At 39.7% G+C, this 18,950-nt stretch overlaps 1 protein-coding gene and 1 long non-coding RNA gene across 7 annotated transcripts in view; one reads left to right on the plus strand and one right to left on the minus strand.

Moving 5' to 3' along the window:
• COL4A5 (collagen type IV alpha 5 chain) overlaps positions 1 to 16,144 on the plus strand; it is an 88,677-nt gene extending 72,533 nt beyond the window's left edge. For 2 of the 6 annotated variants that reach the window (XM_029996540.1, XM_029996541.2), the window contains 12 exons: positions 2,621 to 2,629; positions 4,910 to 4,918; positions 6,289 to 6,422; positions 6,827 to 6,899; positions 7,048 to 7,119; positions 7,498 to 7,626; positions 7,901 to 7,999; positions 9,321 to 9,533; positions 9,880 to 10,057; positions 10,643 to 10,757; positions 11,081 to 11,253; positions 12,781 to 16,144. In XM_029996540.1, the coding sequence (XP_029852400.1) occupies positions 2,621 to 2,629; positions 4,910 to 4,918; positions 6,289 to 6,422; positions 6,827 to 6,899; positions 7,048 to 7,119; positions 7,498 to 7,626; positions 7,901 to 7,999; positions 9,321 to 9,533; positions 9,880 to 10,057; positions 10,643 to 10,757; positions 11,081 to 11,253; positions 12,781 to 12,862 (1,286 nt within the window). In that variant the 3' untranslated portion in view covers positions 12,863 to 16,144. Of the gene's footprint in view, positions 1 to 20; positions 1,670 to 2,620; positions 2,630 to 4,909; positions 4,919 to 6,288; positions 6,423 to 6,826; positions 6,900 to 7,047; positions 7,120 to 7,497; positions 7,627 to 7,900; positions 8,000 to 9,320; positions 9,534 to 9,879; positions 10,058 to 10,642; positions 10,758 to 11,080; positions 11,254 to 12,780 lie in introns of those variants that run through there. The other 4 variants (XM_029996543.2, XM_029996544.2, XM_029996542.2 and 1 more) reach the window with 3 other exon arrangements.
• On the minus strand, positions 184 to 12,849 carry LOC121232494. Its single transcript, XR_005931022.1, has 4 exons — positions 12,762 to 12,849; positions 12,560 to 12,602; positions 4,484 to 4,590; positions 184 to 275 (listed from the first exon to the last, which is right to left on the minus strand). It is a non-coding gene; the product is annotated as an uncharacterized LOC121232494 (long non-coding RNA).
• Positions 16,145 to 18,950: the final 2,806 nt, after the last annotated feature.

An 18,950-nucleotide genomic window follows, 5' to 3' on the forward strand; every position in this document is an offset into this window, starting at 1 on the left:
AACATCTGATACCTTTGCAGTATTGTCACGTGATCAGCAAATGTCATCGCGCACAAAAAACCAAAAGTAACAAACCCCATCATTTTAAGAGTCATGAAAATCAAATTCACGCTATCATCACAGCATGATCAAATTGGATAGCTCTTTTCATCTTCGTGTCATGTAACATAACTCACTGCTCCGTTGTGTCATGTGGCTCCCATGGACTCAGTGCACCATCATGCCGTTTTCATCTTCCCATTCCATGTTGCATTTTGTTCCTGCACCAACTAATTCTGGCAATGAAAAAAACACTAGACTGAGTTAACATTGCTGAGCAACTCCCTGGCATGTGTTAGAATTTGATTTATATTTTGTGTCATAGAATGTTTATTTGCGGTTAGGCACTGCTCTTGAAAAATCTAACTTTAATGAACCTGTCACAGCTCTGGGTCAAGCTTATTGCTGTACCTCAAGTCCAGAAGTACTTTGGCACCAGCAAGACTCATCTCACTTAACATGCTTGATATCCTCCTTAAAGGAGACTACTTTCAAACCAAGCCATTGGCTGATTCCAGGTTTTTTTATTTGCATATTAATGGTGAAGTAATATTTTTATTTACTGCCCTCAAACTGTGACCTCAGATTTTTCTGTTATTCAAAGATTTGTTTGGGGAAAGTTAGTTTTGAGTTAGTACATTTGTAAAATAGTTGCTACACATATATTGTTCATTTTTGGGTATCAAGGGAGAGTTCAGTTTTGCAGTACACACTTGGAAAGATTTTAAGATTTGCTTTTTTCCTCATGCTTGCTTATGATACAGGAGAAGGCAATCCCACTGAAAAACATTTTTAGGTGGAATTCTATCAAAATATTTTCACCAGAACTGGAATCGAGTAATATTTGATTATTCTCAACAGCAGTATGAGCTTTTCTCTTGTGCAGAGTAGGCTATGAACTCATCTATCCTAACTGTGCATTTAAAAAATGAGTCATTACAAACATTTGGTTTTAATTTGTTACACCTTTAAAACTGGGGTGCTGTTTGCTGGTATAATGAGGTTTTCTTTTAGTCCTAGTAAAAATATTGAATTGTGTTGGATCCTAAACCTGCTTTTTATGTGACAGGTGTGGAACAACCCAGTGGGTTAATAATTCACAGCCAGTCACAATTTCTTCCCAGTTTCCTATTTGGTTAGTGGAAGGAGGAGTGCATGCCTTCCCCCTTTCTCCTGGAGGAACTTACTCCCTGCTGAGCCCTAGGGGCTCTAACCAGTCAGTGGAGCATCCCTGCAGCAAGTTGGTAGCTCTAATTTGCTTTCCACTTTCTGTGTGGCCTTGTCCTCTTCTGCCTAGTTGCTCACTGGCAGGTAGGAGTATGGGACAAGTAATCCCAGCTCTGCCCACTGTGGTTAGTCGCAGCTGGGGCAAGTGGGAAAAGGAGCGAAGGGATAAGAGATGGTGGGATGCCGGACTTGGGCTTTGTAATTTAAGTGTGCCCAAATAAAGGTCTAAGACATTCTAGATGTCGAGATCTTCCAAAGATAATTTTTCTGTATGTAGAGTGGTACAGCAATTAAAATTTTGGCACAGGAAGCTGATTGGTCCGTAAGAGTATGGCTGATTTGTCCGTAAGAGTATAGGCTTTCATTTTTAAAAGATTCTTATACAGAGGATATCTCCAAACTCTGGAGGGAAAAAAAAAAAAAAAAAAAGTAAACCAGCTAAGCAGCTCCTGGTATATAAGGAAACTACCAACTGAGATTCTATGCTCTGCTGTAGCATTGGTGTTTTTATGAAGCTTCTCATCCTGTTCACACTTCTCTGTATAAATCAGGTGCTTACTGACTCTAATCAGCTAGGGAGGTAGACGAATGGTAGGACTCTTTTTTTTGCAGTTTTATGAGCACTGGCGGGGGAAACAACCAGTGAGGTTCTGCTCAGCCATGTTCTCTCTCTCTCTTTCTCTCTTTGTCTTTCTCTCTTTCTCTTATTTCCATTTTTGTTGCATGCAATGTATAAAGTGAAGCATTTGTTTTGCTCAGTTAAGCGTGAACTAATGTGGATAAACCAAACTATTATTGCAGTTCTGGTACAATCAGCACTCCAGCCTTTTGTTTCAAATGATAACACAGCCTATTGTTGGAATGCTGATTTTGTAACATTTCAACATAAGGCAGTTAGTCATAAAAGCAGCTGTGTGGCTGCCAAATTACCCCCCTTCTAGGGACATAAATAAAACCAGAAGCTGTATGCATATACTGTTTGTTGTTGGCTTCTGGGTATATTCTAAGACTAGTAAAAGTGATGAAGTCAAGCATGATGTAGCTCTCTGACTTCAGTTGAGTTGCCCCTCAAACAAACATTGATAGATGGTGTTGGAACGGTTTTATTAATTGATTATAAAATTAAGCCAATTTCCAGGGCAACACAACGTTGCTATTACTCCACATGTCTGTTTTTATTGCTATGAATAATAATAGTTTGGTGTTTTGCATACTGTATGTAAAGGAATATTGAGCTAAATCTAAAAAGAAAGGTTTAGTTGAATATGTTAGCTTGTTGATATTTCTAACAATTTTGATGTTTTTCCCCTTGTTCTAATGATGACCTTGGTGAACTCTGACCCCCTACTCCCAGGTCCCTCAGGTTAGCCCCTTAACTCCAAAATAATAACTTTGCATGAAAATGAATGTATATACTTCTGTAGTGTCTAAATGTAGATATGCTGAGTCATTTTTCAGACATACTTTTTAATCTGTGGTAGAAAAGAAAAGCTCAGAGTTGGCTTTCAGACTCTTCCTCCATGATGTAGGAGTGACAATGGAAGGACAGTGTTGCTGTCCTCATGGTGGAAGATCATGTGGGTCCAGATTTGCAAGGCTCTTATAAAGTGTCCCCAACTGTGAAACTTGTTTTAGCATATTTATTCTCAGTGCAGTTGAAAACAATATATACTAGTTTTCATCATTTTTAAAAAAGCATCTTGCGCTGTCCTCCCATGTCTTTGCTGTATAATTGTGTTTTGCAGCTTGGGCAAGTGACAGTATTCATTTTTGTAACACCTGCTACTGTTGATTTTGGATACTCTCAAATGGCTTAAATAAATTAGATGCTTCTTTTGTACCAACAGTGTCTGTAGGAAAATTTATACAGAGTAACAATGATGCTTTACATTCCCAACTTAGAGCATTGTAACTTTCCCATGCAGAGAAATCCTTATTTCCATTGTTTTGCTTCACCAGCACATTTAGAGGAAATGAGGAAAGCTCTTCCTTTAACATGTATTTAATGAAAATGAAGCATACAGCCCTCCCCTCCCTAACGCTAGGGCAGTGGAACAGGACTGGTAAGAACATGGTCATTTTCACAAGCTTATCGTAATTTTAGCATATCAGCATGTAGCACAAGCCAGCTCTTGGGAAGATTTTTAACATCTGTGTCTAGATTGAAAATGACTTGGTATATCTATTTAATAATAATGATGTCTTTAGGTTTTGCTATGATGACTTTCAGGAAGCAAAGAACTGTCATGAAAATTCAATAAAGGAATACATTTTAGGTTTTAGTCTGCTGTCCTAAGCATTGTGAGGTAGCAAATGTGGTAGCCCCTGATGTTTGAGTCCTAGCTTCATGCAATCACGTAAAAAAATGAATGTGGCTTTACCTTTTAATTAAACTGTGGTCACACAAGCAGTAACCACACTTTGAAAGAGGGCTACCATCATGGGTGTGCTGAGAGGAACTTATCAATTGCTTCATGTTTTGTTCCACCCTGTGACTGTGCTCAGCCAGAATTCAATAATCAGTAAGTATAGGACAGCTTTATATATCATAGCAAAACTTACCTAACAATGAAATATAGTTTATAAGTACTTAACAGTTAAATGTCCATGTCATTATTTTTAACAACTGTATTACAGTTAGTATTTAAAATAATTTATCAAATATGTAAGAAACAGTGCATTGACATAAACCTGACGTGTATTTATTGTAGTTTTTAGCTGCAAATTGCATGGTGATACGTTGTTATATTTAAATCATTTCACTGACATGAAAGATAGATACAAGTGGCACAGGAGCTAAAATGTATTAATTGAGGAGCATGGTAAGGACAAACAGCTTACATTTTGAAAGAGGACATTTAAATGATGTTTCTAAAGATGTTACCATATGCCATTCTCCATAATAAACTTAAACAGGTAAATCTTAGAGTATTTTTATCAAGAACAGGTACATCCTGGGGTTTTTTTATCAAGAAAAAATAATGCTAATAGTAAAGACAACAGATTCTAAATTTGTAAGTTCTGTTGTATTTTTGCTTATAGCATTTGCAGCCCTTTTGACCCATGTTAATCCTGCTTACCGTTTTGAAGTAAGCCTACTTTTCAGTCCTAGAACTGTATTCACAGATAGTTGAGGCTCATACCTTCTGTTAATCACACTTCCTCACTGGCCCAAAGCAGAATTTTGCTCAAGAGTGAGTTGTCATTCACAATTTACCTGCATATTTGCCAAGCTCCAGGCCCTGTGATGTTGAATATTGTCAGTGAAATGGTTATGTAGTCCAAACCCCATTGTGAGTAGGACTAACCAGTCACAGGCCTCAGCTGTAATGTTAAAGCAATAACACATTCTTTAGTAAAGCTTTAAGTTTGCTGTTAAATGAAGTGTCAAATTAGTCTTAGTAGAGCCTAGTCACCAGAATAACTTGTATCTGAAAATACATATCGTTGTGTATTCATGTATGGTTTTATGCATGCATGTGGATTATACTGTAAATACAAAATATGCTGGTGAAATGGGTTGTTGTGTAGTGTATATGCTGTCATCTGTACTATTTCTAACTAGTAATCTTGTTTTGTACTGTGTGATGTCTGACCCTTCTAACATCGATCATTGGGCTTTGGTGAACTCTGATCCTTCCAGGTCCTCCAGGTTAGACTCTTAACTCGGTCAATTTATTTCATTGCGTTGCACTTGATGTAAGAGAAACAGATGTTTTCCCGTAATTCTATGATTATCTTTTTAAGGACTATGGTTACCCTGCAGATCGTATGTGTTTGATTAGCATGCCTCAAATGGTAACCTGTTATTATTTTGCACGTGTACAGTACTAGACCAGTATAAAAGAGCAAAATGAACACAAAAAATCCTTGCATGATGTTTTCTGTAGCTGAAACTGCTACAGGATATGTGTGAAATCTGGTACAAAATTGCTGTTGATTTAAAAAGAAAAATTTTGGAAGGAATTCTATACTGAGGTTTGCTTGCAGAAATACAGCTCATCAAATTTATCCACTGAATATAGGCTATAAGGATGTCAAAGGAGATGTTAAATTATTTGAGATTGCAGAAGAATTGAAAATCCAGCACACTGATAAATGTTATCAGATTTGTTGTACTTCAGGGGAGAATGTCATAGCGCTGTCCTGCAAAAAGATCCTTTTGTTAATCCAGTTATGAGATCTAACTTGTAAAATGTTATTAGCTGTTGCTGCACTCGCTTACAGTTTGTTTTGCCACAAATTAATATCGGTTACCTTCTATTTAGATGGTGGCATAAAGGAGGGGGTCTCATCTTTCCATTCTCCAAATATCCAATTTTCTTTTAAATCCACTACTTTGCTTTGGATTAATGTGGCTGTAGCAAATATCTAAAGACCAGCCCAGTTCCTCTATTGGATTTACACGGCGTAATTCTACTAAAGATAGCCAAATCAGTTGGAGGGAGAGTCATTCAACATAAGGAAGTTTCTGCAACTTGGATTATTATTTAGGCAAGACAGAATGATGGGCTTCCTGCTGCCTAGCAGTCAGCAGACGGTATATACTGGGGTCCTCGATAGGTATGTCAAATTCTAACAGCAAAAAAGCAGCAACATTTTACATTGTTGAGACTGGCTTTCAAAAGGAATTCAGTCTGTTAAGATTGCACATAAGAGATGATGAATGTAACGCAGGTCAGCAGAGGGGATATTTGTACCATCTAATTTTGGGTTTCTTGGCTCCTACTAAAGGCACCGGTCTGGTCACTGGTAAGCTTCTAATGCAGGTGAGTTGCACTGCCTTCTGGAAAGACCTGCTTCTCTTCATCAGCTAGATAAGGAGCCTTGGTTCCTGATTTGGGTAGTGCAAATAATCCCTCTATTTGTTTTCCTTTTAGTTTATCCTGAATTCGGCATTGAAATAGAGCTGGGAAGTCAAGCCAAAAAAAAAATATTTTTTTTTTTTCACGCTGAAGGCACAAACTTGGGGAGAGTGGTTGCTATGTACTGATAGATGCATATTTGTTCTGCAATGTTAAGGTCCACCAGGCCCAGAAGGTCCGCGAGGGCCACCAGGCAGTGGAGGACTTAAAGGGGAAAAAGGGAATCCTGGTCAACCTGGCCCACCTGGCCTGACTGGTCAAAAGGGAGATCAAGGACCACCTGGACGCCAGGTAGGACAAGAAATGGAGTTTCCCCCCTAGTTTATTTTTAAATGCAATAAAAATTGAATATATTTGGATGGAATATGCAGTTTATCATAGTAAAATAAAAGCCAAAATGCGGTAGCTAACACCCTGTCTTGTAGCGAATAAGAGGGTCTTTTCCTTAATTATCCCCCAGTATCTGGGCAGGAGGTCCCCGCTATATTCCCATGGGAGCTGGTGCTTTCAATGCACACTTGTTACAGTGTTCTCCGACAGCACCCGGTGCAGTGAGCAAAATGCATGGCCTCAGCCCTTCAGAGCGCAAGTTCACAGACCCAAAGTGTGCTTATTTGTCCCCCAGCCACCTCTTCTATCTTTTTTTCTGAAACTGCTGCGGAGATGAGTGAATAACGTGAAGCTGTTCTGTTCAGGGGGATCCTGGTCGTCCAGGTCTGAATGGAATGAAGGGCGACCCCGGGCTTCCAGGCGTTCCAGGATTCCCAGGTATTTAACTAGCATTTCAAGTGAAAACCTCCAGACACAGTAACAGCCCCTCAGGGAGAAAAGCAGCCTGATTTTGGCCATTCCTGCAGCAGATTTTGTAAGACAGCATGTTCTTTCACTGTGTAACTGTGTGAATTTGATGTTTCAGGTATGAAGGGTCCCACTGGACCTCCAGGACCCGCTGGCCTCACAGGCAGTCAAGGACTGCCAGGCCCACCAGGTAGGAGTCCTGGGTAGTGTTATTGTCACTTTTGCTCCCTGCCAGTAGAATTTGTTACACAGATGTAGGACTGAGTTGGTCTCAGCCAGCAAGGAAAGTAGTTAAGTGAGCAACAGCTTAAACACAATTCCATGCTATACTTTTTAGCGGAACAAGTCATCCTACCGTATTTTATACTCTGTATCCAGTCTACACGGATTAACCCCTGCAGAGCTGTCCTTTGCAGGGGATCACCGAGAGCACTTTTTTGCCTTATATATACACTTACTCTTTACATTGATAGAGCTCTTGGCTTCTGATTTTGTAGTAAATAACAGAAACTGTTCCTAATGCTCTTTTCCACCTTGGTTTATCTAATACTAAACTGCTTTCTCTCAGGTCCACCAGGTTTACCAGGTACCATTGGACGAAGCATTGTTGTCAAAGGTGACCCTGGTCCCCCGGGTCCTCCAGGACAGCCGGGGTCGAAAGGGCCACCTGGATTGCCAGGGCCACAGGGATTGCCAGGTATGATCCTAGGTGGCTGCAGAGAAAATTACTAAGAAGTATAGCTGACTGCTGGTTGCAATGCGAGTCACTTGGCATGGGTTGCAGAGGCAAGTTACTGAATTCAGCGAGAGGTAATAGATAAATGTAGGGTTCTACCAGACACATCTGGTTTAATGGTCTGTTCTTGTCTGATGTATCATGAAGGAACAACGGACGAGTCCCAGACAACTTAAAGATTTCTGTAGTGAGATTTCAAGAGCTTTTATTTCGGTTACACATTTGTCTATTCTAGGTCCAATTGGTCTTCCTGGTGACCCAGGGCGAGATGGACTACCCGGTTTTGATGGTCCAGCAGGACGTAAAGGGGAGAGAGGTCTTCCAGGCCAACCAGGTATGGTGTTTATCCTATGAGGACCCAGTGGAAAAAGAGATGTTCCCTTTTGTAAGTGCAGGCTAATACTGGGAAGTGAGATCTTTGCCTCACAGGAGTAATAATAAAATAATAATTTTAGGATTTTCTTAATGCAAAAATATTACAAGCAGCTGAACATACTTTGGTTTGGAATATTCTTGGAACCAGCTCATTGCCGAATAATATTGTAGAGTGCTTTATCTCAAGCTTAATGGCACCCCCTTTGCAGCACAGATGATGCACGGGAGATAATGAAGATAGTAAGAAACAGAAGAGAGAGATTAGTAAAATAATTTTAATTTTGCATGGAAATCATGAATGGGGAAAAACAGACTTCATAAAGGAAAGAATTTCACCAAAGGCAGAGATCAGGCTACCATGTAGCTATTGCTTAGAATTACTGAATTATGATTTGAGAAAAGAAATCAGACTAGGCAATGGGACAATTTTCTAAAGATGATGATACATATTAAGTAGCTATATATTGCAACTTGTAAGAAAAAGCATTAGAATTTAAACAGGTAAAACCGTACAAAAATCCATAGTGACTTTTTTCCTTTTTGTCTGAGTAGCTCTATGAAATCTGTTAGCATTATTTTAGTGAAAAATATGTACATAATGACGACTGTGGAATAACATAGTCTAAATATTTCTGGTTGTATTTCCTGATATTTTTGCTGTTCAAGAACAAATGCTTTTTCTGATACCTTTCTCAGTCATATGACTCATTCTTGCTCTCATTCAAGGTTGTTCTACCCTATTTCTACTCTTTGTAACCTACTCCAAAACTGACTGCAGCTTTTCTATTCATTTTGGTTTGGGCTTTGGCTCAGGTGTTATCATAGGATGCCCTAGAGTGAGACTGGCTTCTGTTTCTGGCTCTGCCATTTATTTTCTGATCTTGAGCAAGGTGTTTCAACATTATCTGATTAAGCTACATACACAGATTAATATGTTTTGGAATTGGGAAGCTGATTTGGACTCATTCCAGTGACTGTCAAGTCCACTGCAGTTGTTATCTTAGTGCCTCACAGCTCTGAATGTATTTAACTTCACAATACCCCTACAACAGAGGGATGTTGCACTGTTACTTTATAACTAGCTATGACAGCCTCAGTTATTTAACCAAGCTTACATGAAAAAATAATTTGAGGAAGATAGTGTTAGCAGATACCAGGTCCCCCAACTCGCAAGCACCTTAATCACAACATGATGCTACATTTCAGAGCTACGTTAGTCCTAAAAGAGCAAGAAATGGTGTTAATAAATACTGTGTGTTCTGATTCTCTCATGTGAACAGGTTCACGAGGAGTACAGGGACCTCCTGGTCCTGATGGCTTACAAGGCCCACCTGGTCCTCCTGGAACAGCTTCTGTTGCTCATGGATTCCTTATAACTCGGCACAGCCAGACCAGGGATACACCACTATGTCCACAAGGAACATCAAGAATATATGATGGATTCTCTCTTCTGTATGTGCAAGGAAATGAGAGAGCACATGGCCAGGATTTGGGTGAGATATTCTGTATGCTCTGTCTTTAAGGGGAAAGAGGCTGTAGCTGCCTCTTCAGATGCTCTGGTTCTCTGAAGATATGACAGTCTTAGAGATTTCTTAGATGAGGATGGGGATTGCATACTAAGATCTACTACCTCCAGAGGTTGCACGTTATAATTCAGGATGAAAGAATGTAAACCAAAACTGAGAAGTTAAGTTTCTCCCACATGTGACAATTTGATAGCACATGCTGTGCACTCACAAGTGGAGAGGAAGAATACACAATTACTCTTCTCACAGAATTGCTATAAAAAGCAACGAAGTGAAAACTTTGCTGTCACATTTTACATATCTTACTCTGTAGGTACTGCTGGGAGCTGTCTTCGACGTTTCAGCACTATGCCCTTCATGTTCTGCAACATCAACAACGTTTGTAATTTTGCATCAAGGAATGACTATTCCTACTGGCTATCAACTCCAGAGCCAATGCCAATGAGCATGGAGCCACTGACTGGGCAAAGCATCCAGCCATTCATTAGCCGGTGAGACAAAGCAGACTATCAGGTCTCTTTTTTAATACCTGGATAAATTGCACATCTTATCCATGCATTTCCAATGAGCAGGTTGGATATAAGGAGATGAATCTGTCATGTTTTGCTCTGGGAAATACCAGAAAAGTAGCCTGGTTTAAAGTATTCATTGTCTTAAACGGTCTGTCTACGTGCAGCAGTGATAATTGGAGGCTGAAAGGCTGTAAGAGCTCTCCTCGACTGAGGAAGCTTATATAGTCAGCAGTGCAAGATTGCCATGGACAGGAAGGAGAGCATGAGAGCCATTAGCTCTAGGATTAAGGTATTCACTTGGGGACTTTGAGCTCCCAGGTTTTGTTTCAGGAACTGCTTCAGTATTTTACCCAATGGTTGTTAGTAGAAATACAGGTAGATTTTGCACTCCAAAATACTGTCTTATTGCAGTTACAAAATACATGAGAAGTAAAAGTCTAGATTAATAGGATAGCCTCTCACAGGCCAGTTTTCCTCCCGTTCTCCGTGTAAGAATTCTTAATAAAACATACTCCTGTTATATTTTAATATCGCATGTTTCTCTGATACTTCCCCTGTGTCCAGATGTGTTGTGTGTGAAGCTCCTGCTATGGTGATAGCTGTCCACAGTCAGACCATTCAGATTCCTTCGTGTCCTCCAGGCTGGGACTCCCTTTGGATCGGTTACTCTTTCATGATGGTAAGAACTGCCTCCTACTCCAGAAGTGGCTAGTACCCACTTGTGTCCCCAACTAACTGCTTTAGGACTTTGTTAAAAACTGCACTGGCTGTCATTCGAAAGCCTTTACCTTCAATTACTAACCATGGTAGCCAAGATTAACAGTGATTTCCCAGTACTCAGAGCCCAGTGTGACTGGTATTTATGGAGGTGTCTGACCACTGCATTATCTCAACCAAGAACGGACAGAGGCTCTTTTAGTAGTTGAATGCTGTGCTATTTAATTTTTAGCACCTACGGTAAGATCCTTCTTTGTGTGTTTCTTTCCTCCACCCCTACACCAGCACACTAGTGCTGGAGCAGAGGGCTCTGGACAGGCCTTGGCGTCACCGGGATCCTGTTTAGAAGAATTCCGCTCAGCTCCGTTTATTGAATGCCATGGTCGTGGCACTTGTAATTACTATGCCAATTCATATAGTTTCTGGCTGGCAACTGTAGAGGTGTCAGAAATGTTCAGGTAAGAAAACCTGTTTCTTGTATATTGCTTTATTCCGGAATGAAAGCTTTGGAAACTGAATTTATTCTGAAGATCAAAAGAGATTTGTTTACAGGGGTATAGGGAAATAATTTAGCTTGTTTTCCCCATCACAACCAGTTTTTCAAGTGTTTCCTTGGTAAGCCTTTAATATTATGTAAAAACTTGCTAGGGCACATTCTGTTTTGCAAGGAGTCAGATTCTTTTTATGTCAATTCTTATTCACATTTAGTAGTACCTTCTCTGAAAGTAGTCCTACTGTAGTTACTGTATTTGGAACCTAGAAGATCAATTTTGTTGTTTTGTTTTCTTGCCAGGCCTTTCAATAGCCTCAAATATTTGAAAAGGTAGTTCGCAGATGTACAAGGGACATGTACGAAGGGCAAGATTGACTCTACTTAAGCCTTTTAAGGCAGATGTTCATATAACCTGTTTTTAAAACCCTTGTATGAAGGAAGTTACATACCCTCCATGGCAAGCATTTTTTCCAGTACTTTGCAGAAGAATTAGGATGACATTTTGCCTGCAAGGAAGCCAGTGGACGCTCTGTCCTCAGTTTCTCTGCAGTCAGCATTTCAGCTGGAGTCTCTCAGCTCCTCAACCTTTTTCCCTTTCAACTTGAGTAGCAAAATCATTTTTTCTTTGAAAAATCATCTCCTTTCATAGAATAAATTGCTACTGCCCTGTTTGTGTACTGATAAAAACCTCATAAATATTCCCACTGCCACCTAATTGAAAAATGTAGCTTTGTGGTACACAGCTGGCGATGTGCACTGTGTTATATAGCAGTAGTGGCCCCTAAGTTGGTTTTTTGTAATACCTACAACCATAATATTTAATGTGCATTAAATAGTCATCACTAAGTTTTCAGGGTAGTTGATCAGTGGTAATTCACTAGTGAAAACTGCCTACTAATAACTACCATGCACCTTTGAGTTTTCTGTCTCTACTATTTTCTGGCTCCCACAAACACAACTTCCTTTTTTATTCTTTTTTTTTAAAAGAAAACTTTAAAAATTGCACTTACTCTGTGTACATGCATATTACACAAAATTGTTATATCAATCTCCCACCTCCCTACCCTTTCAGAATACAAATAATTTGGTAAAGCCATCACTGAAATACAACTCTCATTGTAGCAGTATTTTTTATGCGTTGTTAAAGTACCCTTCAACTGAGAAACCCAAAGACCCCAGAAATACTGTCTCAAATGTACAAAATTCACCTTCCACTCGGTTTGGTATCTGTGCGACATCATATGCTACAATGAGGTAGTTGATTAGCGTACCTTGTGTATACTGAGACACTGGACAAGACTGAGCATCTGTCACCTGGTGCTGAGGACGTACAGAAAGATCACTCGTAAGGAAAACTCTCAAATGCAGGACTAATTCCCCATTTACATCCTTAAGTGTTATCTTAAACTGTGAATTAAGTAGAAGAGTAAAGGAACAGTTCTGCAAACAAAGAAAAAGCTAACCTAACCTTACCTTTGTGTCTGTCAACCAGTAAACCTCAGTCAGAGACACTGAAAGCTGGAGACTTGAGGACGCGTATTAGTCGTTGTCAAGTTTGCATGAAGAAGACGTAACGTCTTGGAGAATGTTTTATAAAACAGTTGAAAATTCCTAAGATGCACTGTCTTCCAGCTGCAACAATGGTGCTACTGTGCAGAAAGAAAAGAAAAAACAAATCCAAACTGTTTTAACCATACAAATTCAAGTGTACCTCACTCATGTGCCAAACTAAGGGTTGTTCGGTACATATTTGACAACAAGACTAAGATGAAAGAATTGACCTCTTGGAAACAGAAAAGAACACTTGAGGTTCACAAAGGATCAGAAGATGAAATTTTTCATTTCTCTCCCCGTACCAAAATGGCACCTTTTTGATCAACCAAGAGAATAAAGAAAAACACGACGCACTGAGTATGTTTAAAATAACAAGACTGCAGTTTTGAAAAACATTTTTCATGGTGCTACTAACCCTACTGTATCCCAGGTTTTTAATATGAAATTTTAAGCTTATTTCTCTTTGTAAGTAATGAAATGTGTATATTGTGTAAACACCTTTTTAGTTGAAACTTTCAGTCATTTAGAAACAGACTCTGATATAAAAATGCTTATGTCTAAAAAATTAAAACATACAGCAGTATTTTATTATGAAACTTGTGGTACATAGAGCATTTACCCCTCTTACACCAACTTATTCATTTAATATTTCATTTCCTCCCTCAGTTGCCAACCTGATATATTTGGGGAATGCACAATTATTCTGAAGTCATTTTGATCAGGGTTTTAAATGTTGTACACCATGCTATTGGTGGTATTATTTGTGTGTAGAAATCCCAACCCACTTGAAAAGGTTTTTTTTTGTATCTTGTGAAAATATGTGAAATTATTAGCCATATTCTATATCCTTCTTTTCAGAATAAAAGTCACATTTACATTTTAGTAATCAGTTTGGTTTGACAAAACCTGTTCCTTGGGAATATCCAGTTACCAAAGCATTTAAGGTGATGCTTACATGAAACCTCTACTCTGAAGTGGTATCATGCATTTTATCCAAAAGAGTGTACATGCTAAGAAATCTTCTGAATAAAATAAAGCATAAGCTGGTGGAAACTTTCCTATTTACAAATTAATCTTTTAATCTTATGTGAATTTCTACACATCCACAATGTATTTACAGTATACAGCAGCTCTTGTGTATGTATAGTTCACATAAGGCCTTGAAAGATGGTGCATGCAGTCTTTCTGATGTCATTTTGTAAGAATCCTACTGTGTATGTCTTAGAGTGTCACTACTTGTGCAATAGCTGAAAAGTGATCACTTTTTGTATGCATGACTGTTCAGCTTCTATGGTCAGTGCTGTTTCATTTACCCTTATGTATAAACAGAGCTCCCTGACAAAGCAAGACTATTTTTCAAGCGATGATACTTTAATATTTTCATTGTATATTGCCACCTCAACTATCAATACAACTTAACTTGTGAATTAACATACTGCTTTATACAGGTGAAGTGTATTTGTTTATTGACTACTGTTAAGTAATTTATCTGCTAATGGCTATTCATTCTTACCTTTCAGTTATCATTGTAAACACGGAGCATCAGAAACCTCCTTGGTTTATGCACATTTGACAAAAGACTGGTGACTGACCAGGTGGCAGTGATCTATACAATGAGATTGGTGCTGATTTCAAAAGCTTTCAACTAAATATGAAACTGAAGTTCTTTAGTTTAAAGCGCAGAAGTATTAATAGCTTTGTCTTTTTTTCAATTAGCTGCAGTTATATATGTTGGTAGAGAGTGGGCAATTCAGCAATGTGCATCCTTCAACTCATTTTATTTTGGTTTGCTGATGCATATAGAAATAAACTGAACCTGCTGCTACCTCCAAGTCAAGAACTTGTTACCAAAGCTGAAATAAAATAGTAAGTCTCTTCTTGTAAACACAAGCCCTTATCTTACCGCTGGCTCCTCAGAAGCCTGAAATGAACATAGCAGCCTATCCCTAGCCCCAGAAAAGCAGAAGCATGGATGCTAAGGTCAAGGAGCTCCCGAAAGAAAGAGCTCTCCCAGCCTTCCCTACCACCAACCTGTCTTGCGCTCACCAACAAGAGGCATTCGTATACAGGGACCTGGGAAAGGGCAGAACACGGTTGTTCTAGCAGTGTATAACCAGTGATTCTCTCCAAGATTTGGGCTTCTCGCAGCACGTAAAACAAAGCCTGCTGGATTGAAAAGACAGGAGATGCCATTCCAATCTAAGGTAGATAGCACCCAGAACAGCTAGTCTTGTGGCAGGTTTAGGTCCCAAACCTGTGAGATGACCACAGAAAATGAAAATATGTAAAGTACCTACACTTCTGACAGGTACAGTCTCTGTTCTGTTCCTGCAGCTCTCACCCTGACCTGGAGCACAGTCCTGAACCTTAATCAGCTTCAGGCTCAGATTTCCAAATGGGCTAATTTTTATTAAGAGAAAAGTAGTCTAGAGAGGAAGGAGCATCTTTTAACTAAGACCTGCAGCAGAGATTCAAGAGAGGTTGGTTTAATTCCCACCACACATTCTGTGCCTCAGAGCAGGTAAATCACTTGACCTGTGTTGGATTGGAGTTACTGATCTATAAAAGGAAGCATGGTTATTATTTTCTCCTCCTTCTTGACTGCTTAGACTGTAAGCTCTTTGGGGCAGAGATATTAAGGGGGCTCAAATGTTGGCTGGGGCCTCTAGGTGCTATCCATCAGTATATAAATATTAAACTACAGGTAAAAGCTTGTGTTTGCAGATTTATTATTAAAAAAATAAAAAACTGGTTTGAACATCAGAGCCTTCAAATAGAATTCAACAAAGCCTAACCATGATCCAGCTCAGAACACCACTTCATCATCTACAGTTAAAGCTCTTTTTCCTCAAGTCTGATTTGTTTTTAACTAAAGCTTTTATTCTCTTAGCTTATCATGTCAAGTAGTCTATTTTAGTTAATCTTGAGCAGGAACCTGGAAGATAACTCAACTGTATTTTAAGTTGCACAGGGACAAGTTGCACACTTTAGCCACTCGAGGGCCCCATACAGCTTTGAAAGAAAGAACAGCAACACGACCGAGTTCCTGGAAGTGCCTGCATGCAGCAGTGACTTTTAAAAAAGCTTTACTAGAAGGGGGAGTGCGTGACCTTTCTGCTCACTACCCAGTTCTTGTTCTTGAACGCTTGCTGCAGATGGTGTGCTGTCAATTGCAACTGGGCTGATGAGTGAAAAAATGCAACTTTCTAAAGGAATACTAGTTTGCAAATCCTAAAAACAGCAACCTTACGCGTAACTTGGATTTACACTGTTCTAGTATTAAAGAACAAAGTTCTGCTTAAGACAGGCTTTTCAGTACCTTCCTTCACTCTAGAAAGGCCTCTTATAATCCTTGACTAAAAGGGAAATGCTTCGCTCAACCTCAAATTCATTTATAAGGTGGGATTTAAACTTCTGCAACAATTCTCCAAAGTACAACCTATAAACCAAAGTGGGCACACAGGGCAGTGCAGCAACATGTCTACACGAGGAACTAGACTACTCTGTGCAAACTTTGTGCTTTAGAAGCTCTTAAGCATGCAGCATTTTGTCCTCTACTGTAAAGGTCAGTCCCCTCTACAGTGAGGATTTCTCACATCGAAGGCTGGAGGAAGTACCTGTTTTAAAAAGTAGTTTTAGAATTTGAAAAAGTGATATATGGCTTTTGCAAGCAACAAATGCTCAGGTTCTAAAATTTGGTCTTCTGCACTTATTTTCTATATACTTTGATATCTAGCTTAAGTATTTTCTAGTCAGTATGCTGCCTGAACTGTACAGAAGTGCTGTCTGAGGGACACCGCAGAGGGAAGGTCCTTTTGCCAGATACAGGACTACACTGCTGTGAGCAGCATTGCATGTTTTTAACAGGTCCTTCCCAGAAAAAGTTATCTTTTAGACAATCCAGCCCTGTCGCTGGACGCATAATACTTCTGTGCTGCTATGGCTACTTCCACTAGAAGCACAAGCTGAAAATTGCGCAAGAGGCTGGAATAGTTTAGTCTTTCCAGGGTATTTTATTGACAAAAAGCAGGACACTATTGCTAATGGAAGGCAGGAGCAGTGATTAGCTCAGGGGAGTAGTAACAGTGTTCTACATTTAAAATGTAGGGTATGTATCCAGAACTATTAGCTTTTGAAAGATTATTAACTCAACCCACTTGTAGCAGACAGGTGAGCACTGCCTCAGAACAGCCTCAGCTGGCAGCAAGCTGAGAGTAACTGGTTAGTAAGGCAGACCCACTGCTGTCTTTAGTAAAGGTACTCGCTAGAGCCCCGGGCAGAGCAGAGAATGGTGGCCCAGGCTGCTGTGCCAACAAGCAGCTTCAGTGCCCACTGAGCTAGATTTCCTGAGTCTCCTGTAACCATAATGCTGCTTTAAGAAGTTTTAAATTAACTAACTCAGAAGAAAAACTGAAAAAACTGAGCTTGGTGTGTTCCTTTAAAAAAAGGGGGGGGTCAGGGGAAAGCAGCTCTTACCTCCCAGATCTATACAGCAAGCTCAGTGCTCCTGCTCTCCCCCGAGACATGTTGCTTCACAACCCTTTGAGGAAAAATGAGGGGAGAAACTTCTTTATATTTGGGGGAACACTATTGCTAAAGCCGAAAGAGGACGCAGGGATGAAAAAAATACAATACAAATTGTATCGTTACCTGGTAACTCTGAACAACAGGTCCTTCTTCCCTGCTACGAACCCCTCGTTCCCAGTTACTTGATTATTTCCAGTACCACAGCGCTCGGTGAGATGCAAGGTCCATTAGAATTGGTCAATGCATTTCAAAACAAAGTCTTTTAATATGTGTTCTGGTGACTGTCTTCAAATTCAGATAGGAAGTCTAACTTGCCTTCTGGTTTTAATTGAGGGCTTTCACCACGCTTCAGAAGCAAGAGAGTTCTGTCAATGATTCACCCAAAGGGGTTTGAAAAATTAGTGCAAAACTATGTCCCCCCCCCCCCCCCCCCCAAAAAAACCCCAAACCCCTCAAGCAGTCAGCCCATTTCAGAGCCAACAAGACATTCAGACACAGGTCTCTTAAAGCAGTCATTGTGAGACTGTTGCAACAGTCCTGACAGCGTTTGGATCATTTTCCCTGTTTGTTTACTGCTGGTAGGGCTGTTTCTGCCATGTATGAGAAGCACCGATTTCTTTTTCTTCCCAATACAGGCTACACGCTATAAAATGAGGCCCTAAGTAAGGGGGCTGGTTTCCTTGAGGAAAACCCTTTTCTTACAGCAAACTTGACTTTTACAGGGAGTTGTTTTAATGCACTAGTCTGAGTAACAGGGTAAGAGTTACATCAGGTATTTTTAAAGAAAGAAAAGTCTAATCCGAGACATTTCACAGTAACCACCCACATTTATGGAGATCATATACACTCACATCTATGGATAAAACCTCTTTCTTTCTATACATAATTATTGACATATCCTTCATGTCAGTAAGGAATTTGAAAAGGCACTGCGTTTTGTTGGTATTTTCCAACTTGAAGTTCAGTTGTTTTTACAAGTGGATGCATTACCTGAAATTACGACATCCCTGTATGGGTTTTGGTTTTACCTACTGAGACCTTATTTAACACATATCAAACCAAAAGCATTACTACAAAACTTACAACAGCAAGCCATGCTTGTTCCCTTCTACCCTGAACTCTAGCGACAGGAACCTATTTGACACTACACAGCTAAAAATTCCTTCCACGACTAGTACTTTTTGATCGTGAAACCTCCATACCCAGTCACGGATAAAGTTACAAACAAAAAATTGCCACAGTCCTCTGCACTTAAAGCAGAAAAAGAAAGTATCAGGCACCGAATTTTTCTTTTTTTCTTTTTTTCGCATTCAGCAGCTCAGTTGTTTACCAGCACTATGAATCTATGACAAAGAAAACTTCAGGGTGTTTTGCTGTATGTTACCTTTCACACTAAGTGGCAGAGAAAATTGGACAGACTGGGAATCACTCCCCTGAAATACACTAAAAGCTTCTCCAGATCTTCAGGGACACAGGGGTGACCAAACCACTTTAAGAAGAAAGCCGCAGCAGGAGGAAATCCACTTCTGACAGGACAAAAAACCCAAAAGTTTGTTTAAAAATAAAACCCAGACACGGAGC

This window comes from Aquila chrysaetos, chromosome 21 (assembly GCF_900496995.4).
Source record: "Aquila chrysaetos chrysaetos chromosome 21, bAquChr1.4, whole genome shotgun sequence".
NCBI classification, from domain to species: domain Eukaryota; kingdom Metazoa; phylum Chordata; class Aves; order Accipitriformes; family Accipitridae; genus Aquila; species Aquila chrysaetos.